We start from the raw sequence: 22,500 nt of genomic DNA, 5'->3' as shown, positions 1-22,500 counted from the left end.
CATAATCAAACTGGACCGAGTGAAAATCTGTCTTTTACACACTGTCTCTGTCTCAGCTGATGCTCGGTGAGCTTTCTGGGACAAAATGGCCATCAGGCATCACCCAGATAGGGGCTACATGTTAGCGCCCCTTCCCCCCAACCTTTCATTGTGCAGCACGTTAGAAGATGAAAGTCGTGAGATTTTTTGACTGGACTGGAAATGCTGAACAAGTTCCTTTGGCCCCCCCCAACCAAAACGTGGGTTCCATTTGGGGTTGTAGGCGCTCACACGCCTGCACCCCGCCCTTACCCGCCCCCCCCCCACCCCCCTCATGTCCACAGTAAAGGCTTTGGGACTGGCCCAGGGCTCTGTCATTATACCTCCGTTTATAGAGTTTGACATGGAGTGCTGAGCGGTGCCTTTTAAAGTGCTGCCGCTGCTGCTCGTCTGTGCGTAGAGGCGCGGTGCGGCAGCCTGACCGCACTCTGACCGTGATTTACCGGTGGAGAATCTGTCCACATTCCTCCCCCCCCCCCACCTGTGAAAGCCTTTGCTCTGCCCGCTCCTGGTCCTGCCACCCCACCACCCCCTTTTAAAACTCCCTCCTTCCGTCAGATGCACGCTGGAATGCGGTCGTGAGCGCGGCTGTTCGCACGGTCGGGAGTTTGCGTGCGTTCCCTTTCAAAGACCTGACCCCCCACCCCCACCCCCCCCCCCCCCCCCCCCCCTCTCTCACGCGGTCACGGTCGTGTGCAGGGCTTATCGGGGGGGCCTGACCCCCCTGTCTGTCGTTCACACGGTCGCCATTGTGTGCGCCGCTTATCTTACGCCGGACCCCCCCCCCCCCTCTGCTGCTCAGGGGATCGTTACAATCGTGACCCCCTCAGTCACGGTTATCTCTCGTGTTTGTCTCCGATCCATTCCACAGGCCTCTGCCGTGCTAATGGGGCTTTATTTCACTCTTACTTCCCTGTTGCTCTTCCTGTTCACTTAAGGGTATGTGTGTGTGTGTGTGTGTGTGTGTATGCGTGTGTGCATGCGTGTGTGTGTGTGTGTGCATGTGTGTGTGTGTATTGTGTGTGTGTGTGTGCGCGTGCATGTGTGTGTGTGTGTGTTGTGTGTGTGCGTGTGTGTGTGTTGTGTGTGTGTGTGTGTGCGCGTGCATGTGTGTGTGCGTGTGTGTGTGTGTGCGTGTGTGTGTGTTGTGTGTGTGCATTTGCGTTTGTACCGGGTGTGTGGGTTACAATCCAGGTGAGGTAATGCAGTTAAATTAAAACTTAATTGTGTTCAGCTTTTATGAATGGATAGCATGTAAAAAACAAAAAATCCAAGATAATGGCATCTGCTATGCAATCCTGTGTTCTTGTTTACGTGCTTGCATTCATAAATCTCCATTAATGGAGTATGTTAGTGTGTTTAAAATATTTATTTCTTGACTCTTGAGCAGTCATTTTTCTTTCCCTGTACTCATTTATTTTGTCTGCAGTTCCACTTGAGTGAGCAAACGAAATACTCCTCACGCGTTTCTGCTCCTTTGCCTCTCGGTCCGGTCCGAGCCGGCGTTCAGGCCGGTGTTTACCTTCTCTCGTCAGTTTATTTTTTTCATCATGCAGTCTCACTAGACACGCCCCCCCCCCCCCCCCCCTCTGCTGATTGGCCGTGTTGGGCTGACCGGTACCAGCGGACTCTATTCACAAAAGAGTCAAAGTCATCTAAAGTTCAGAAGATTCAGGCCCGCCTGTTCCGTCCTTCACCAAAGGGCAGCCAGCCGTCAAAACAAAAAAAGGCGCATTAAACAAAACAAATGAGCATCCTGAAGAGGAGATATTTACTTTTTATGCTATACAAAATGTGGACTTGAAAAAATATAGATATATATTTATGTTTAAACTCACATTGCGTGAATGTAGGCATGGTCCTCAAATATGAGTCTACAATGCTCAAACTTCACGGTTCCATTACATTCCAGTTTTTTTGTGCTGTGAGCAGGTATTAGGCTGTAAAATGAGCTGTTTTTACTCCATTTTGCAAAGTCTGGTTAAGAAAACTGCGGGGTTCAGTGTGTTCCCTTGGAGAGATGCTTTGAAATGGTGCCTTTTTATTCTGTAGGTCTGTGACCCCATCTAGTGGTCAGAAGAGGTAACTGCCAAAATCGGTATCAACTAACTGCTCGCTAATATGTGTGCCCTGCAGCCAGAAACAAAAGCGTAATAATTGTTGAAACATTTGCATTTAGTGAATTTTCGCGACAATTGTGAGACTGTTGAACAATGGAAGAGTAAACTCTCCTTTTCTCTCTTCCTCCCTCCCCCCCTCTTCTTTTTCCCCAGCACCTTGATCCCTCTGTTTGACCCTGATTCTGGTCTCCTGGTGGTGGCTGGAAAGGTAAGGGTTAAAGTTCATTAATTACCCTCCTAACCCTTGAATCTCACTGTTAGCAGTTAGTCAAGTGCTGCTGGTTTAGCCAAACTCAGCACAACACAGGAGATATATTTCAAGAATATACTCCTGCTTTTTCACCAACTCAACTGCGAGGTGATCTCAGAAGAGATTGTAGGCCCAGGCCCCAGTATGTCATGGTTTGACATGGACATGGCACTTGAATAACGCCATTTTAACATGTATTTAAACATCTTCATTCAGAACCCCCCTGTCCCAGACAGCACCTTTCTGAATCCTGCACCTCTCTCACCAGCGCACCCTTGTAGAGCTCCTGTCTTCTGTTCTGGAGGGCTTGGAGCCCTTGGAGCCTGCTGGTCATAAGTTGGGGTCCTGGGCCCGCTGGTCCAGGAAATAGACAGCTTTATGATTGGGTGGTGCAGGTCATGTGATGCGAGCTTGCAGGCGCTGATTGGCTCAGATGGCTGAATTGTGTTCCCACAGGGCGACAGTGTGATTGACTGCTTCGAGCTGAGTGACTCAGAACCCTTCTTCTCTCAAGGTGAGACCATCGCTTCCGTGCAAACGCCGCACCGCCATTCAGCTGCACCAGGGGCCGCACGAAACCTTCCCCCCCCTCTGACCCTCTCTGTCCCCCTCTGTTCCCCTCATGACACTCTGTCTCCTTCAAAGTCTGCTTTCGTTTCCTTCGTTGCCCTCACTGTCTCTCTCTTGTCTCTCTCTCTCCCTCCCCCACACGTTCTTTCACCCCCTCCTTCACTCTTCTGCTTTCTCTCTGTCCTTCTGTTCTCCATCCCACTCATTCCCTCTCTCCCTGTCTCTGTCTCTCTCTCTCTCTCTCTTTCTTTTTCTCTGTTTCTCCAGCCCACTCTTCTCTGGTTGTCTCTCTAAATTCAGTTCAGTTAGGTTCAGCTTTATTGGCATGGCAGTTATGAGAAGCAAACAAAAACCAGCACAGTGAATAACAGAAATAAGGGTGGGAGGAGAATTTATTAACAATTGAAATAATTGTTAATGTGGGGAAACAAATATGAATCAGTTATGTCATTGCTCTTGAAAAATACTGTCACCACCCGCCTCCCTCTCTTTCTTTCTCTCTCCTTTCCTGTCTTCCTCCCCTTCATTCTCTCTCTCTCTCTCTCAGTGAGTCACTGTCTGACAGAAACCCCCTCTCGTGGCGTTGCCATGGTGCCCAAGCTGGCGCTGGATGTCGGGTCCTGTGAGGTTCTGCGGGTGCTGCAGCTCACTGACAGCTTCATTGTGCCCATCAGCTACCAAGTGCCCCGCAAGGTCAGCCCCTCTCTAACCCCTGCGACCTTTCACCTCTGACCCCGCACGTACAGCTCAGCTTTCTGTTCACAAAGACGCTTTACAGGGCAACAGGAAGTAGGAAAATGAGGAAAGACCGGGCATGAACCCCTAAGAAACCAGTGAGATAAAAAACACACACACGCACGCACACACACACGCATACACAAGAAAGCCTCCCTGTTATTGCCATTTGTCAGTAACTCAACAATAAAGAATAATGTAAAATACCCTCAGAGATCTGTCAGTTAATGTACCATTAGACCACCTTAAGCTTCTATAATCCATCTGTCTGTCTTCATTCTGCTCACTGGCCATGGACCGCTGCCTTCCATACGACCCCTACTGTCGACCCCTCTGTGGGATCACTCCGATGGGCTAGTTTTACAGACACATCCTTTAACCGCTTCCTGCACAACCGGGGTCGGAGGTCGCCAGTGCCCTCCTGGGTCAGCCCGCCGTCCCGTTCCCAGTCCGTCGCACCGTGCGATTGGTAGCTCTTGTTGATGTGACGGTGATGTTTGCTGGAGGTCAGTGCAGAGCTGCGGTGTTTCTCTCAGGCAGGGCAGGACTTCCACGCAGACCTGTACCCAGACACTGTGGGCCAGACGCCCGCCATGTCTGCGGAGGAGTGGTGGCAAGGAGAGAACCGCCAGGTACAGCACAGCCTCCCTGTGTTACACGACACAGCACAGCCTCCCTGTGTCACACGCTACAGCACAGCTACAGCACAGCCTCCCTGTGTTACACGACACAGCACAGCCTCCCTGTGTCACACGCTACAGCACAGCTACAGCACAGCCTCCCTGTGTTACATGACACAGCACAGCCTCCCTGTGTCACACGCTACAGCACAGCCTCCCTGTGTCACACGACACAGCACAGCCTCCCTGTGTCACACAACACAGCACAGCCTCCCTGTGTCACACTCTACAGCACAGCCTCCTTGTGTCACACAACACAGCACAGCTACAGCACAACTGCCCTGTGTTACACGACACAGCAGAGCCTCCCTGTGTCACACAACACAGGCACTGAACAAAGAATACAGAACATGAATGTATTTGATCACATGGCCAAAGCCATCACTAACTCAGCATCCAATCACAATTGTCCTCAGGTGCAGAGGGTCAGCCTCCACCCAGACAAGCGGCCAAAGCCTAGCCCTGCAGCAGCCAGTAAAGAGCCAGCTAAGAGCAAACTGTCAAGTGGGAGGAGCAAAGAGGTGAGTGACAGGGAATCAGCTCTTATATTTACAGTACAAGACAATGGTACCACTTTAATCCTCACAGACTTTCTGTCTTGGCGATTTGCAGGGTGGACAGTGGTGGCTGTCACACTGTTATGTAATACAGACAGTGTCACGTATGATTCACAATATTCTGTAAATGGCATTCTAGTTTTCACGTTTTGACATTTAGATTGATTTATTCTTAGTTATCTGTTTTGTGTTGTTTTTCTCTTTTTTTAAGCATTCATTGATAAAGTTTTTATTTTTTTTTATTAAGTTTTTTTCTGCAAAAGCTGACATCTAAATGGAGAGGAACATGGAAGTTTATCTCCCTCTCCCCTCCTCTTCTCCCCACACCCTCGCTGTAGGAGGCGCCTGTCGGTTGCTCCTCCTCCAGCAGCCCTATGACCACGCCCAGCAGCAGTGTTGCCCCCTCCCGCTCCCCCTCCTCCACCAGCGGCCTGTCGTCCGGCTTCCTGCCCAGCCCCAGCCAGAGCAGCAAGGCCATACAGAGCATGCTGGGTAATGGGCCGTCTCTGCTCTCTGATTGGTGCAGGCTTTCTGAGGAAACTGTGACGTTTGTGTGCACTGGCCACTGCCTCCAGACCACCCTGAGTCGCACTGTGCTTGAGTCTAAACTGAATCACATGACCTTTTTATTGTTTATAGTTATGCTCTTAAACATTTTTATTATTCATTGTTTTCTTTTGCGGGTAAGTGACACAGGCACATTGTTCCAAGCTGTAATAGCCGTAGGTTATGTTTGTAAATATTTTCAGATAAGTCAACAAAGCTTTTAAATTTAAACGAGCTCTCTAAAGCACTCTCTCTCTCTCTCTCCCTCTCTCTGGCCCCTGTAGGGCCCAGCTCTAAGTTCCGGCACATCCAGGGTAGCGTCCTGCACCGGGACACCCACTTCACCAACCTGCGGGGCCTGAACCTGACCACGCCCGGCGAGAGCGACGGCTTCTGTGCCAACAGCGAGCGCGTGGCGGTGCCCCTCGCCATCGCAGGGGGCCAGATCGCCGTGTTTGAGGTAGAAAAAATAAATCTGACCTGTGGGGAATTGGTGTGACAGTTTTGAATCTCTTGGCCGACCCAGATACAGTGAGTGTTTCTCAGAAGCTGAGTGAGTGTCGTATTTTTGAGATGATCCCTTGAGTATAAAATGTATGTGATAGTTTTGAGATGATCCCTTGAGTATAAAATGTATGTGATAGTTTTGAGATGATCCCTTGAGTATAAAATGTATGTGATAGTTTTGAGATGATCCCTCGAGTATAAAATGTATGTGATAGTTTTGAGGTGATCCCTTGAGCGCCCCAGGCAGGTGCCAGTTGTTTCCCGGTAACCGTGCTCCTCCTCCCTCCCCAGCTGTCGCAGCCCGGTAAGCTGCCCGACACGGCGCTGCCCACCATCCAAAACGCCGTCAACGTCGCCGATCTCTGCTGGGACCCCTTCGACACCCACCGACTGGCAGTGGGTAAGACACACTGTGTGTGCTTGTGTTTATGTGTGTGTGTGTGTGTGTGTGCGTATGTGTATGTGTGCGCGTGTGTGTGTGTGCGTGTGTGCGTATGTGTGTGTGTGTGTGTGTATGCGTATGTGTATGTGTGCGCGTGTGTGTGTGTGCGTGTGTGCGTATGTGTGTGTGTGTGCGTATGTGTATGTGTGCGTGTGTGTGTATGTGTGTGCACGGACTTGTGTGCAGATGTGTAAATGTGTGTGTCTCTCTGGCAGCGGGGGATGATGCTAAGATCCGGGTGTGGCAGGTGCCAAAGGGAGGCCTGGTGGAGACTCTGACGGAGCCAGAGTGCATTCTGCAAGGTGAGGAAGGGGAGGGGGGGTGTGACCCATGGGGGTGGGGAGGGACTGGACCTGGGGGGCGGTGGGTCGGTGGGGCGGTGGTGGGGGGAGGAGCCTCTTTGTCCTTCACGCTGCGCAGCTGTGACTGCTCTCTGCGCACTCAGGGCACACAGAGAAGATCTACTCCATCCGCTTCCACCCGCTGGCGGCCGGCCTCCTGGCCTCCTCCTCCTACGACCTGTCCCTGCGTCTGTGGGACCTGGAGGCCGGGGAGGAGGTGAAGCTCCTGCAGGGACACCAGGACCAGGTGAGCCAAGGGGAGGGGGTGCGAGGGGGGCGGGGGGGAAGGAGGTGAAGCTCCTGCAGGGACAGCAGGACCAGGTGAGCCGGGGTTTGGGTGGGAGAGGAGGGGGGAGGAGGGAGGGGGAGGTGAAGCTGATGCAGGGACACCAGGACCAGGTGAGCTTGGGTGGGGGGGGGGGGGGGGGCGAGGGGGGACGTGGGGGGAGGAGGTGCTTTTTATACTTGTGGCTCGTTCATTCATTTCTTTTCCCTCTCTCCCTCTCTCCCTCTCTTCTTCCATTCTGACAGATATTTGGGATGGCGTGGAGTCCGGACGGCCAGTTTCTGGCCACTGTGTGCAAAGATGGGAAAGTGCGCATCTATGACCCGCGCAAGTCTGCCGAGCCCGTACAGGTGTGTACAGCAGCGCCCTCTACCTGGCTGACTGAGCAATAGCTTTCAGTCACACATGTTCTCTCATATTCTCTCTCGCATACAGCAAGAATAAAAAACCCTGGTATGAATTCATTCCACTGTGCATATACACTGAACTTCCTCATTCAAATCAAATATTTTTATTGGTTTGACCACACATAGGCATATATAATATATCTAAAATATCAATCAACAATAACAATAGTATCTGCTTCTTTAGGGGTAATCGTATAACAAATAACGGAAAAAATATTTAACTTTTCTGTCACAGCAAACTGCAGCATTGCAAAGGTCATCAGAAAAGTAAATCTTGTATTACAGTTAAAGAAACCATAATAATTATTAATAACACATCTTCCCTCTCCCCACCTCTCTCTGTCTATGCCCCTCCCACCTGCGGCCCTCCTTCTCTCTCTCTCCCCACCTTTTGTCTTTGCTCCACCCCTTTCAATCTGTGCCCTCCCCCCTACCTCCCCCCTGTAGGAGGGCCCTGGCCCCGAGGGCCACAGGGGGGCGCGGATCGTGTGGGTGTGCGAGGGGCAGTACCTGCTCGTGTCCGGGTTCGACAGGTAAGGAGCCAGAGAGAGGTTCAGACAGTAACACCACAGCTGGTTCAGACCGCTGTTCCATGTCTTATGTGCTGCTTGTTAATCACAGAACTCACTGTGCAAAGAGCAGCTTCAGCATCATAGAGAGCAGCCATAATGGATTGAGAGGATCAGTGAATAGTAAAATATCTCTGTCTAGGAACTTGGCCTTTGACATCTTCTGAAAGGTCGCGTTCATTTCTAATTATTTAAGAACATAAATGTCTCAGATTTTCCATTTCAACTGAAAATATGAGCCTGGAGGTATTAGCTGACAATTCGGAGTGTATTTTGAGGTTACCTAGTTGAAAAGTGTCTGTAATGTAAAGGTGAGGTTACCTGGACGTAATGCGCCCCCCCCCCCCCTTCCCCCCCCCAGCCGCAGTGAGAGACAGCTGTACCTGTACTCCTCCCAGTCCCTGTCCTCCGGTACCGTGGCAACCGCCTCCACCGACGTCTCGCCCTCCACCCTCATCCCGTTCTACGACCCGGACACCAGCGTGCTCATCCTCACGGGAAAGGTAGGGCTGAGCCTGCGCTCTGGAGACGCAGTAAGAGACTCCATCCACAAGGGGGCGCTCCTAACGTCTGCTTTTGGTGAAACAGTGCTGCACTCTTTTCAGTTATGGAACTGCAGTTGTCCTGAAGAACCTGAGCAGTGATAACTCCCCATACTGCATCTCTGAAACACAATTGTGTGTGTTTGTGTGTGTGTGTGTACGCATGTGTTTGTGTGTGTTTGTGTGTGTGTGTGTACGCATGTGTGTGTGCATGTGTGTGTGTGTGTGTGTGTGTGTGCGCTCTTACAGGGTGATACCCGTGTCTACATCTTTGAGATTGAGCCAGAGGCTCCCTACTTCCTGGAGTGCAGTTGCTTCAGTTCCCCTGATCCACACAAGGTATTTGAGCCTTTTCCTTTCCTGCTCCTCTCAGCTTCCTGTTCCTGTCTGTCTCTGTCTCTTCCTGTTTCTCTTCTTATTGTACTTTTCAGTACATTTATCATTGTTTTATTCTGAAACACTTACTGTGTTGCACCTTTACTACAGAAATTATTTCTTTAAACGTTTAGGGAAGTACCACCACTCAGTTGTTTTTTAATTTGTTTCCTAACAAACTGATGACATCATAAAAATCAGGGGTGGGATCTGGGCAGTGTGACACCTTCCTGTTTCCTATGCCGTGCAGGGCCTCTCCTTCCTGCCAAAGACGGAGTGCAACGTGCCCGATGTGGAGATCGCCCGGGCTCTGCGGCTCACCAAGACCACCATCGAACCCGTGGCCTTCAGGGTGCCCCGCGTCAAGGTGAGTCATTCAGCAGGAGCGCCCCCTGCTGGCAAATTTGAGATGCCAGTCACAGGCGCCCATTTTGAATAAACCACAGTGGTGGTTTTTCACTGTCCTGCTTTCCCGCTGACTATTTCAGCGGCAAATATGGGTATTTGTTAAAAATGTGTATTGAACAGTGTTATTACTGAAATGTAGCAGAGTTCAGAGTGTGATTAATTCCATTGGCCAGAGACCTTAGTCTTTAGGCCTGGAAAGCCAATCGCACCTCATGCTGTGGCGTGCCGGTGGGGAGGGATGTGGTTCAGAACCACAGCAAGTCTCCCGCCATTTCACCATGCCCTGCGTTATGTCCTCTTAATACGGTGTGCAGACGCACTGACGTAGCGCGGTTTCCGCGGTGATTGAGCGTGTTTCCCGCTCTCCTCCGCCCCACAGAAAGAGTTCTTCCAGGACGACGTGTTCCCCAACACCGCCGTGTGGTGGGAGTCCGCTATGACGGCCTCGGCCTGGCTCTCCGGCTCCAACGGACAGCACCGCAAGATCAGCCTCCGGCCCAAAGACATGGCCCCCGGTACTGTCCTGCCTTCCACCCCCCCACCCCCCCCGGCCCAGAGACATGGCCCCCGGTACTGTCCCGCCCTCCACCCCCCCACCCCCCCTCCGGCCCAAAGACATGGCCCCCGGTACTGCCCTGCCCTCCACCACACCCCCCCCCGGCCCAAAGACATGGCCCCCGGTACTGTCCCGCCTTCCACCCCCCCCACCCCCCCCGGCCCAAAGACATGGCCCCCGGTACTGCCCTGCCCTCCACCACACCCCCCCCCGGCCCAAAGACATGGCCCCCGGTACTGTCCCGCCCTCCACCCCCCCCCCCCTTCCACCCTAACCCTAACCCTAACCCTAACCCTAACCCAAAGACATGGCCCCCGGTACTGTCCTGCCCTCCACCACCCCCCCTTCCACCCTAACCCTAACCCTAACCCAAAGACATGGCCCCCGGTACTGTCCTGCCCTCCACCCCCCCACCGCCGGCCCAAAGACATGGCCCCCGGTACTGTCCCGCCCTCCACCCCCACCCCCCCCCCGCCCCAAAGACATGGCCCCCGGTACTGTCCCGCCTTCCACCCCCCCACCCCCCCCGGCCCAAAGACATGGCCCCCGGTACTGCCCTGCCCTCCACCACCCCACCCCCCCCCCGGCCCAAAGACATGGCCCCCGGTACTGTCCCGCCCTCCACCCCCCCCCCCCTTCCACCCTAACCCTAACCCTAACCCTAACCCTAACCCAAAGACATGGCCCCCGGTACTGTCCTGCCCTCCACCACCCCCCCTTCCACCCTAACCCTAACCCTAACCCAAAGACATGGCCCCCGGTACTGTCCTGCCCTCCACCCCCCCACCGCCGGCCCAAAGACATGGCCCCCGGTACTGTCCCGCCCTCCACCCCCACCCCCCCCCCGCCCCAAAGACATGGCCCCCGGTACTGTCCCGCCCTCCACCCCCACCCCCCCCCCGCCCCAAAGACATGGCCCCCGGTACTGTCCCGCCCTCCACCCCCACCCCCCCCCCGGCCCAAAGACATGGCCCCCGGTACTGTCCCGCCTTCCACCCCCCCACCCCCCCCCCCGGCCCAAAGACATGGCCCCCGGTACTGTCCCGCCCTCCACCCCCACCCCCCCCCGCCCCAAAGACATGGCCCCCGGTACTGTCCCGCCCTCCACCCCCACCCCCCCCCCGGCCCAAAGACATGGCCCCCGGTACTGTCCCGCCTTCCACCCCCCCCCCCCCCCCCCCCCCGGCCCAAAGACATGGCCCCCGGTACTGTCCCGCCCTCCACCCCCCACCCCCCCGGCCCAAAGACATGGCCCCCGGTACTGTCCTGCCCTCCACCCCCCACCCCCCCCCCAGCCCAGAGACATGGCCCCCGGTACTGTCCTGCCCTCCACCCCCCACCTCCCCCCCGGCCCAAAGACATGGCCCCCGGTACTGTCCTGCCCTCCACCCCCCACCCCCCCCCCCGGCCCAAAGACATGGCCCCCGGTACTGTCCCGCCCTCCACCCCCCCACCCCCCCCGGCCCAAAGACATGGCCCCCGGTACTGTCCCGCCCTCCACCCCCCCACCCCCCCCCCCGGCCCAAAGACATGGCCCCCGGTACTGTCCTGCCCTCCACCCCCCACCCCCCCCCCGGCCCAAAGACATGGCCCCCGGTACTGTCCTGCCCTCCACCCCCCACCCCCCCCCCGGCCCAAAGACATGGCCCCCGGTACTGTCCTGCCCTCCACCCCCCCACCCCCCCCCCCCGGCCCAGAGACATGGCCCCCGGTACTGTCCTGCCCTCCACCCCCCACCCCCCCCCCCCGGCCCAAAGACATGGCCCCCGGTACTGTCCCGCCCTCCACCCCCACCCCCCCCCCGGCCCAAAGACATGGCCCCCGGTACTGTCCTGCCTTCCACCCCCCCACCCCCCCCCGGCCCAAAGACATGGCCCCCGGTACTGTCCTGCCCTCCACCACCCCCCCCCCCCCCCCCCGCCCCAAAGACATGGCCCCCGGTACTGTCCTGCCCTCCACCCCCCACCCCCCCCCCGGCCCAAAGACATGGCCCCCGGTACTGTCCCGCCTTCCACCCCCCCCCCCACCCTCCGGCCCAAAGACATGGCCCCCGGTACTGTCCCGCCTTCCACCCCCCCCCCACCCTCCGGCCCAAAGACATGGCCCCCGGTACTGTCCCGCCTTCCACCCCCCTCCCACCCTCCGGCCCAAAGACATGGCCCCCGGTACTGTCCTGCCCTCCCCCCCCCCCCCCCCCGGGACAGAAATCATTCTCCAGCATAGCACCTCATTTATAAAGCCTTTCAGTGCACCTGGAAAAGCATAAAGGTTCATCTGTGTAGGTGGATACCTGCCAACACACTGAGATCTCACAGGTCACTGGAGTTCTTAAAAGTTGATTGATTTTGGCTGTAGAAGCCTCAAGGTTTTAATTTTGCATAGAGAGTTTTAAGGAGCTTTTTATCGTGCTTTTGTGCTGGTTTATACTATTTATAAAAGAGCTCTAATTTTTCTGTAGGCGTGTACATAACAACTGTGCAGAAATCTGAAGTGCTGTGAATCAATGACGTTAACGTTCTGTTTTTTAAAGCACATGGTGTCCTTGAAGCACTGCTTACAGAGTTTCAGTTTGAAGTGTTTCTGAGAAAAAAAGCTTGGAAAACAACATGAAAGTTATTTCCTTGAATTTAGCTATAGAAATACAGTAGGAACCCTGAACAGGAAGAAAACAGACACACTGCCCTCCTCCCCTTAGTTAGATAGTCATTACTGGAAGAACATTATGGTTGAATTTTAACTTCTATTTGTCCTCATCTTAGGTGTGTATTCAACTTAACTTTGTCCTTTACTTTCACTCACAAGTAAACGCAAGCGCTGCACTTTCCTCATAAACTCAGTTTGGGCAGTTAGTTTCAGTGACTTGCTGAACTCTCCAAATTGTATTTCTGAAGAAAAAACAGTAATATTGCTTTTAGTTGTTAGTCAAAGATGGCCTTTTGTGGGACTCCTCTAATTGTCTGTCCGTCTGTCCTTCCGTCTGTCTGTCTGTCCGTCTGTCCTTCTGTCTGTTTGTCCATCTGTCTGTTTGCCCGTCCGTCTGTCTGTCTGTTTGTCCATCCGTCTGTTTGTCCATCCGTCCGTCCGTCTGTCTGTCTGTGCAGTGAGCGAGGCTCCCAAAGAGGCCCCTGTGAGGAAGTACATGCCCTCATCGTACTATCTGGAGGAGAAGACCGATGAGCAGAAGAAGGACGAGGTATAGCAGAGGCCTACAGTGACAAGGGCCTGACCGGTGCTCTGAGACTCCAGTGTGGAAGTCTGTCTGTCTCAGTGCTGTAAATGTGGTTTGCACTGTACTGTGCGCTCGGAAACTGTTATTTCCTGCGTAACCGCTTTGTTGTGTATAGATCGGTATGCTGGTTGAGTTTTATGGGGTGGCAGTATAGTGCAGTGGTTAGGGAACCGGTTTGCAGGTTTATTTCACAGCTGTGGTCCCTTCATTGCTTCAGTAAATATCTAGCTGTGTAAATGGATTTTATGTAGAATGTAAGCTGTGTAAATCACAGTGAACAATCTGTTAAATAGTGGATTGGAATGGGATGTTTTAGAATGGAATCTAATGGAACGGAATGGAATGGAATGGATTGTAATTGAATGGAATGGAATGGAATGTTTTGTAATAGAATTGAATGGAGTGAAGTGTTCTGGAGTGGAATATAATGGAATGCACGATGTGTTGCAGTTGCTTAGTGCCATGGTGGCAAAGCTGGGAAACCGGGAGGACCCACTGCCACAGGAATCCTTCCAGGGAGTGGATGAGGATGAGTGGGTAAGGAACACACACGTGTGCACACACACACACACACACGTATGTACATATTATCAATATGCACACGCACTAAATATGCAGACACACATATACACACTATGCGCGCATACACACACATATGTACTATGCACTCACACACACCCAGATACACTCAGGTCCGTACCCCAGTAACACACAGTAACCCTGGCCTGTGTTTCTCTTTCAGGATGATTAGGGGACCCTGTTTACCTCATGGACCAGTCAGGGTGCCAACAGCAGCCCCCCCGGAGAAAGGGGGGGGGGGGGGGCTGGTCTGGAGAACACGCCATTCCTGTGTGCCGAAAACCAAGACATGCCACCACACACCTCCAAACGTCCATGCTTTACACTCCCCACACTGCCCGACCTTCACAACCAGAGCTTCCTTTCACCTCATAGCCACGATCCGCACTCCAAACTGAGCAAAATCAGAGCAAACTGGACATCCCTGTGGCACCTTAACATCCCCACGACGCACAATCACATGAAATGTCTTCATAACTGGATAACTTAAAAAGAAAGAAGGGTCTGTTTACTCCAACGCAGATTTTCATCGCCAACGTTTCGGCAGCAAGCTGCCTTCGTCAGGGCCTTTACCTGCGTGTCCTTCTGGTCTGCACCTCGCTAGAACAAGGTGTGCGTTTTCTTTTTCACTTTTTATAACTGGATAAGTCCGAACAACCTGAGGGAAACGGACATTTCAAACACGCACAGCAAAGAGCACACGCGGCCAGCCGAAAAACGGGGTTAGGCCCGGAGAAGTGCTGCTTTTTATTCTGTAGCCAGGCTCGACTGTGCCATGAAAAATCCGAATTAACTGGAATCAATTCACTCTCTGTTGTGACCGAATTAGATTTTTTTTTTATATGAAAAGGTACAGTTCCTCCTTAAAAGGAAAGAACTCCTCCTAAAAATGCAAATGTGTGAGATCACTTCCTGATCTGAGCCCCCCCACCCCCTACCAACAGTCGCATCAAGCACCACCAATCCACACATCAACATGCAGCGTTCAGATGTGCTGTCACTCAACATGACTCATTTACATTCTTCACGTTAATACTGCCTGTACTGCTCAGTGACATCATAGAGGGGCGTGGCCCCCTGACTCTGGAATATTTCCTTTCAAAAACGTAGCTTTCACGCTGGTTTAAAGTTCTTACATGGAACTTAGGGTTCAGGATCAAATGACATTTCTTAGGCAAAGGCAAGTTAAGTATATTTTCACCAAGGTCAATAAGGGCAGTAGACTGTATTTACAAAAAGAAGTGATGTTCTGATTGAACATATAGACAGTTTACTCAGCAATACCAGACCATTGACCTAGTCTCCGATTTATCTGGGCTCAGGCAGGTGTTCTTTAAATATGGTAGGAGTGGTTTGGCTGTCTGTGGGGATCAGGGTTGGGGACTCACTTCCATACGGATAATTGTATTTGTCAGAGTGATATCTGGTTAATGTGTCTGTTGCAGTGTCTCACGCTGTGGTGGTTTTGATATTGATATTATGTGTTGGCTCTTAATCCGCTCTTTCTCTCTGGGAGTCTCGTAAAAGGGCATTTTTATCTTTCAGAAATCTTCCAGGTTTAACACGGTGACAAATGCACGGTCCTTTTTATATAAACGTTTAACTGGAATCTCTGTTCTTTGTAACAGTCAGTGACCGCTGGAGACATTTGAGGGACACATTCTTTGACTTTTTAAAAATTTGATATAGATAACATTCCTTTTCATTTTCTTTAAGCGACACAGTGTTACTAACTATTTGGTGCAATCAATTAAATCCAGAATTTGTTTTTCATCAGGGCTATAAAACAGGGCAATACTTGGAAGATGTATTTTGAACTAATCATGTTTACAAAAAAAGAGAAGAAGACTGGAATTAATGTACAGTGTGTGGCATGGTACGTACAGTATATTTTACAGCAATTATAGATTGAACACACACACACACACTCACTCACACACACACACACACACACACACACACACACACCTGTGACAATTTGTGGGAAGTGTTAGTCTTTAATGTGTCTGTCTCACACGTGCCTACAACACCTCCTCCATTCTCACAAATGTATCATGTATTCTACCTGGGAAAGCTAATGTACGCTCCATTTTAAAAAAGCTTTTATACTTGGAATTATGTTTCTTTTCTCCTCTTTGTCAGTCTTTCGTAAAGTGGGAATGTTGCCTTTCAATAAATACCTTTTTTTAAAACAACAATTGTGTATTATTATCATTTTTAATTTTTAGTTTTGTTATGATTATTGTGAATAAAATCTCCTGCTTTTGAATTGGTCACGCCCTCTTCGACTGATGTACAGTGTAATTTTGACTTCCAGCCAGTATGTGGCGGTATTCTTGCGCTGCATCACATACAAATGTGATCTCTATGGTCCGAACGTGATCCTTGAACTTTAACACTACATTGACTTTTATAGTTGTACATGTGAGAGATAGCTGTTTCTTGTAGCTAGCTAAAGTATTTCGACGGATAGTCCTGTCGATCACTGGAGGGACAAGCCATGGTTTGTGTGTTCTGTTTTTTAAGCGCTGTCGTAAACCGTATCATTGAGTCATGTATGGTGCTCAGTCGGAATACACTTAACACAGCGACGTATTCGATGTGTCGTATTCGATAGTGTCCTATCCAGATTGCTTGCTTGCCCAGTCCTTGGGACCGTTGGTGTTGAGTGTGTTGCGTTGGGTTTCTGTATTGCTGCATTTGCCAGTTTATTTACAGCGACATGTGAAGGTGGCAGGTTACTCTTTTGTGTTATAATCATAGGCTGGACCAAATACGTTTATTATGACATTGTCTAGCAGTTTAGCTTGCTAGCTGATGGTAGTACTGTTATCATTTATAGTTTAACAGTTTTTCAAGAACAGTGCGGTATGATCGCAATTTGGTGGGTTTCCTTGTGTTACTCACTTGCTAACAGAGTCAGTGCGATAACTGAACGTTTCCAGCGGGTTTCACATGTTCGCCACTGCGTTTGTTCGCAGGCTAGGTACCTGGCGCAGATTGTGGTGATGGGCGCGCAGGTGGTGGGACGCGCATTTGCACGAGCGTTGCGACAGGAATTCGCAGGTATGCGTCGTCTTTGCTCGTTACAAAACCGTGAATTCATCATTTTGTGAAAATTCGGGGAAAACAGGCGACATTTGGTCTGATCTGGAAAATATAGAATGATTTGCATTTCCAAGGTAAAATTTACGTTTTGATGTGATGGCTTGTTTTTGTCTGTAACGTGATGTAGTGTATTAGAAGTACAGAACTCCCCCCTCCCTGTGTTTAGCCAGTAAAGCGGCAGCAGAAGCAAGGGGTCGGTCGGGACAGCAGTCTGCAGCAGCCACCAGCATCACGGGCATGAGCTTGCAAGAGGCCCAGCAGATTCTCAATGTGTCCACCCTCACTCCAGAGGAAATACAGAAGGTATTAAAAGTTCACACCCTCTCTTCTCGCCCTCATTTTCCGGCATATGCGCGTACACGTGCGTTCTTATGTACGCCTTTGCTTGAAAATTTCTACTACTCAAGATTTATCTGACCCAAGTTGTTTTTTCTTTTTCCCGACAGAGTTACGAACACCTTTTTAAAGTCAATGACAAGGAAGTTGGTGGGTCTTTCTATCTCCAATCTAAGGTGAGAACTGTCATCATGTTGCTATCATAATGTAAATAATTTGGGAAGTATAGACATATTTAAAGGACCACTCAGTAACTTTGATTGCTAATCAACGAAAATTACGCTGGATCATGGTACTCGTAGCTTTTATTGTCTTGCACTGGCCATTAGGATTCTATTAGCAACCAGAATTACTGAGGGGTCCTTTAACTGTCCATGTCTGCTTTAACTAAACTAAAACCGTCTCATTGACAATTAACTGGCAGCTTGGAAGTCAATGAAAAGGGGAATTGCACTGGCACATCCCACATATTGAAATCGAGACCAAGTCGAAGTGTTTAATTTTTCATACCAAAGGGATGGCATCAGGAGACTGAGCCTTCAGGGCGGTTTAATTGGTGCTCTGTGGAGGCGGGCTGTTCTCATGTTCACTGTCTGTGGCACGTGCACTATAAATGGACGCAATGTACGCGAGACTTGTCAGGCTTAGTCAAACAAACTGCATGTCATCCCCATTCAGCCTACCCTGTAGCCAGCTCTCGGTACTTCAACAAAACGTCATTGGTGTGTCCTTGTGGTTGACTGGAGCATCATCGGTTTTAAACCATCTTAAAAATGCCAGATGTGAGGACTGCTGATTGGCTCATCCTGTTAAGGCACTGATGGAGGGTCCTACGGTCTCCTATCGAATCTGGGCCATGTCAGTGCTGCCTGTGACCTGCATCCCCAGAGGGTAATGGCTCTAGCCTCGCCCTGGGATGGGAGGGTACTGGTTGCTCGGGATAACTGCATCTTATTGCAGACCAGCGCCCCCTGCTGGTTGATCGGGGACCTGTAATTCCGGCCAATTAAGCTGCAGAGGACGCATCCTCCCAGCTCACGTCTGTGGGACCCCAGCTTCTGGACTGCTGTTGCTATGAGTGTTGCATGATTTGGTGTTCCAAATTTGCGGAGAAAAAGGGGGAAAAGCATAAAACAAACTGCTAAGTATATATCTGTGTACAATAATATGCGTCAACCCCTCCTTTTTTAAGAGCTTGTTTTGAATGCTCATAAAGACTGTACGTGCCGTTGTGGCTGTACGAGTATCCCACATTCCCTTCTGCCCGTCTTAACGGCCCTGCGCGTGGATCTGCAGGTGGTGCGCGCTAAGGAACGGTTGGACGAGGAGCTCAGCATTCAGAAGAAGGACAGCCCCCCAGCACAGGAGCAACAAAAACAGCAAAATCCAGAAACATGAGTCTGAACTCCCCAGTGAGCCTCCCCAATCCCCTCCCCCCTCCCACTGTAAATTAAACTCCCAATAAAGCCCTCTCCATTTTCTCTTCAGCTGTACGTCCTTGTGCATCTAGATTCTCGTGACACACACACACAAAAAGATGGCAAGAAACTACTTATCAAATGAGACTTTATTAAACTTTTTTTTTTTTTTGTTTGTTTCCTCTCATTGACATGGTCATTATCGTCATAATAAACTTCCTCTAAAACAGGAGCACACAGCTATGTTGTACCAATTGGAGACTTTTACAACTCTAAAATTCTGCACGTTCGGCCTCAGAACGTGGTGCCGGGAAAATATATATTTATATTTATATATATATTTATATATATTCATATTTCTTATACTGTATATTTTCTACATTTCACCTATAATAGAAGGCACTTGGAACCGTTACAAATACTGATATTAATATATCTCAAAAGATGTGCAACAAAAAACAAAAAAAAAACTTGGATACTGGCCTTTGCTGGCCTTAGTCTATAGTATTAACCCTTTGTGCAGTGCTGTGGCACTTCAGAAGTGCAGTGTCCCTCCGTAGCGACGCTGCTGGCTAATTTAACTCATCGTTCTAGTGCCCCGTCAATTACCCACCTGGAATTTCAGTTTGCTCAATGCAAGCCAGAGTTCACTCTAGTCTCTCTGGTCTCCCCCTTGGAATACAAGAAACCCTTGCAAACATGGGGGAAGCGTACCGCTTTTTTTTTTTTTAAATGATGGTGGGGGGGGAGGGGCTGGAGCAGTATGAGGGACATGTTTACAGTTAGGGCTCCATCTCATTTTGGACCTTGATTTCTGTGCATACTGTTATGGAATAAGATCAAAAGAATTTTTGGTCCCCAAAAGGCCCCTTAAAAGCCTAGTATGTGGAATGTGTACTTTATGTACTGTACTTAAGGATTTTCCCTCTTGTGATATATAATTGAGAGATAAATAACATTTTGCCAGTGGAGGGGCGGAGAAAGTGCTGACAGATTCTGCACGTGCCCAAAGGGTTAACGTGTCAAAAACAGCTTATTTAACATTGAAAGATGTGGATCCCGATAGGACCCGTGTCAATACCAGCTTCCTCCACTAGAGGGAGGCACACACCCTGCCATCTCTGGCTTCAAAGAGGAGGAGGAGGAGGAGGAGAAGGAGGGGTGGCGGGTAAGGGGTGGAGAGCCGTGGCTGAACATTCCGCTGTTGCCAGGGGAGACCCTCCCTGCTCCCCGCGATGACATCGTCTGACTTCACACAAGGTCTGTCCACTCACAGCGAGAACCTCCCACTCTACTCAGAGCTGTGTGCGTGTGTGTGTGTGCGCACACAGAGTGTCAGAATGGCTATAGCAGATGTGACTGCAGTATAAAAGGAAGGTGGCAGTTTCTGACTTTAATCTTGGCTTCTGCAAAAAATCCTCTCGAGGCTTGAACTCCACACGCGCGCGCGCACACACACACACACACACACACACACAAAGGCAGCAGGCCCTCATTTTGCATTCCTTTCCTCTTCTCTGTCTCTCTGCAGACCCTCTGGACCACAGCGTATTTAAACAAAGTAGATTAGATTTGTTTGTTTAGTGTCTCTTTTTCTTGTTAGAAAGCTGGGTGGATACAGGGATCTCCCCCTTTTTCTTTAGTTTTAATCTTTAAAGTGGAGAGTTCAGCGGCCTGGTTAGGACAGCGGTGCGCGCCTTTGGGAGGGGGGCGGGGGCGCGCAGTTGGAGGGCGTTTGTGTAGTGCTTTGGGAGCTGGACCCCAGTGTCCTGAAGGGTCCAGGTTTGAGTCCCTGACAAGGTGCTGTACGAAAACATTCCAGAACCTTCATTGCCTCAGTGAAGCATGTTGCTGTGTATGTTAACGATATGGGAAGTGCGGTCAATAATAGTGTCTGCTAAGCAATTAAAGTAGGCAGTGAAAGGTTAGTGTGTGTGTGTGTGTGTGTGTGTGTGTGTGTGCGCGTGAGCGTGAGCGTGTGTGCGTGTGCGTGTGTGTGTGTGCGCGTGTGTGTGTGTGTGCGTGCGTGTGTGTGTGTGTGTGCTCTGAGCAGTCTGGGAGGTTGTGAGTGAGGCAGTGCCACAGCTCTCTGAGGTACTCAGTTTAACCTGCCTGAGCGTCCTGGTGTCTCCACTGTAGTCTACAGAGTGAGCGTTAGGGGTCTGATTTGGACCCAGTCAGAAGGAGGCGGTCACACAGAAAAGTGTGGGTTTCTGTCGTCGTGTGAGATTTCACCTTTACCAGCGGAGACACCAGCGCTATGAGGTCTGACCTTGAACTGAGGCCACCTGCCCTGTGCCCGTGTGACAGTCACGGATGTTAAAACTCCCCCACACCCCCGGCACGGCACAGAACCCCTGACACCGCCTCCCCCCTAATCCCGCCCTGCTCCACCCTGCCCCGCCCCTGGAAGGAAGCTGGTCACAGAGCAGCGATAGCAGACACAAAGCAACTTCAACATTGGGAAATGTCTCGTCTGGAAAAAGCCAACAACTGATAAACAGCAATAATCATAATCATCACCTTTCTGAAATAGTGAAAATACCACCATGGGAATGTACAAAGCAGAGAGAGAGAGGAGAGTGCGTGTGTCTGTGTGTGTTTTGGGGGGGGGGGGAGGGGGGCAGTTGTCTCTTGCAAGAATGCTCTTTGTGTGAAAATGTGAAGAAAGAAAAAAAAAAAAACCCACCCCAAATCTTTCACCCTGTTCTCCTCTCTCCAACCTTACACAGTGTGACACGGTCAACATTCTGCCAACATAATCTCCCTGCGCCGCAGGCATGGAAGGACCCCTGGGCCCGGACAGGAAGGCGGCCAGTACGTGCCTGAGCAAAAGCAGTACAGCCGTGCCAGAGAGCTAGCAAGGGGGAGAGAGTCACAGCAGGAGAGTCAAGTAAAAGAGAGTGGAGTCCAAATATGACCCTGTAGAACCACCACAAAAATCTACAATACTTTTCAAGCGAAAGTGCGCACCATATTTGCTGTGAAATTACTTAATTCCTTCTTAAAGAAAAGTTCATCTTCAAGTGGTCAAATTTAGTATTCATTAACAAGGAATGCAATACTGGGTAATTTTGGTGCTCATGGGAGATGAAGTCCACAAGTACAGGTCAATGTAGTGTTTTTTAAAAGCTGTGGAATTCAAGTCCCTTCAGCACATTGGTCAAATGTTGCTAAGTGTTATCCAGCTGAACTCCTCCAAATTAAATGCAGAATAATAATAATTTTCCAGTATTCTGTCTACCTGTCCGTGGCTCTCCGAAAGGTCAGATCTGTCCAGCACTCTGAAGCGTGGGACACGCTGTGCCCCCTGTTGGTCATAATGCAGTCCCAACCTTGGCCTCTGCACTGAACGTAAATCGTTTGGTACTGCTGTCTGTTAACGCAAGGACAGATCTACACGACCGCGTTTTTCACACCAAACGAGCAGGGCTTTCCACAGAGCGAGATGGGGGAGGACTTTCTCCTCGCTGCTGCTCAGCCCGGTGTGACTGCAGCCCACTCGGCTCCTCGCTTTTGTACCCTCGCGCTGGAAATGCAGAGGAGCAGCGTTTGAGTGACATCGGCCTCTTCGCCGCCACGCTGCATTCGGCTAAAGCGAAGCTGGCCCGGAGAGGCCTGGGTGACTGCATGATGCACCGATTGCTATCTACACCAGGGGGCGCCAGTCGCACCTGCAATTAAGATTTCCAGAGGGGGAGTGGAAGGGGGGAGTGGGGGTGGGGGGGAGTGGGGGTGGGGGGGAGGGGGTTGTTGCTGGTTAAATGCCATTGTCTGCCTTTAAGTCTAGTTGGCTCCAAGCCCTTACACAAACCCTTTGTCCTCGATGGCCTGGGACGGCCTGGTCATGTGACTCCTCTCCGTGTCCCCGTCCGCCTGTGGACTGTGGGAAGGGGGTCA

At 51.0% G+C, this 22,500-nt stretch overlaps 1 protein-coding gene across 3 annotated transcripts in view; it reads left to right on the top strand.

Moving 5' to 3' along the window:
* The window catches only part of LOC118217016 (mitochondrial import inner membrane translocase subunit tim16-B-like), a 139,524-nt gene extending 120,849 nt beyond the window's left edge, over positions 1-18,675 (top strand). Inside the window, exons 10-31 of one of the 3 annotated variants that reach the window (XM_035398746.1) lie at positions 2,313-2,367; positions 2,866-2,923; positions 3,527-3,672; positions 4,251-4,346; positions 4,811-4,915; positions 5,290-5,443; positions 5,782-5,957; positions 6,296-6,404; positions 6,662-6,748; positions 6,892-7,034; positions 7,319-7,423; positions 7,928-8,013; positions 8,411-8,552; positions 8,841-8,930; positions 9,217-9,333; positions 9,754-9,889; positions 13,032-13,123; positions 13,610-13,696; positions 16,720-16,804; positions 17,013-17,149; positions 17,293-17,358; positions 18,479-18,675. In XM_035398746.1, the coding sequence (XP_035254637.1) occupies positions 2,313-2,367; positions 2,866-2,923; positions 3,527-3,672; positions 4,251-4,346; positions 4,811-4,915; positions 5,290-5,443; positions 5,782-5,957; positions 6,296-6,404; positions 6,662-6,748; positions 6,892-7,034; positions 7,319-7,423; positions 7,928-8,013; positions 8,411-8,552; positions 8,841-8,930; positions 9,217-9,333; positions 9,754-9,889; positions 13,032-13,123; positions 13,610-13,696; positions 16,720-16,804; positions 17,013-17,149; positions 17,293-17,358; positions 18,479-18,580 (2,374 nt within the window). In that variant the 3' untranslated portion in view covers positions 18,581-18,675. Of the gene's footprint in view, positions 1-2,312; positions 2,368-2,865; positions 2,924-3,526; positions 3,673-4,250; positions 4,347-4,810; positions 4,916-5,289; positions 5,444-5,781; positions 5,958-6,295; positions 6,405-6,661; positions 6,749-6,891; positions 7,035-7,318; positions 7,424-7,927; positions 8,014-8,410; positions 8,553-8,840; positions 8,931-9,216; positions 9,334-9,753; positions 9,890-13,031; positions 13,124-13,609; positions 13,697-13,901; positions 15,937-16,084; positions 16,242-16,719; positions 16,805-17,012; positions 17,150-17,292; positions 17,359-18,478 lie in introns of those variants that run through there. The other 2 variants (XM_035398744.1, XM_035398745.1) reach the window with 2 other exon arrangements.
* Positions 18,676-22,500: the final 3,825 nt, after the last annotated feature.

Source organism: Anguilla anguilla, chromosome 17 (genome assembly GCF_013347855.1).
Source record: "Anguilla anguilla isolate fAngAng1 chromosome 17, fAngAng1.pri, whole genome shotgun sequence".
NCBI classification, from domain to species: Eukaryota; Metazoa; Chordata; class Actinopteri; order Anguilliformes; family Anguillidae; genus Anguilla; species Anguilla anguilla.
This window is presented reverse-complemented; position numbering and strand designations above follow the sequence as displayed.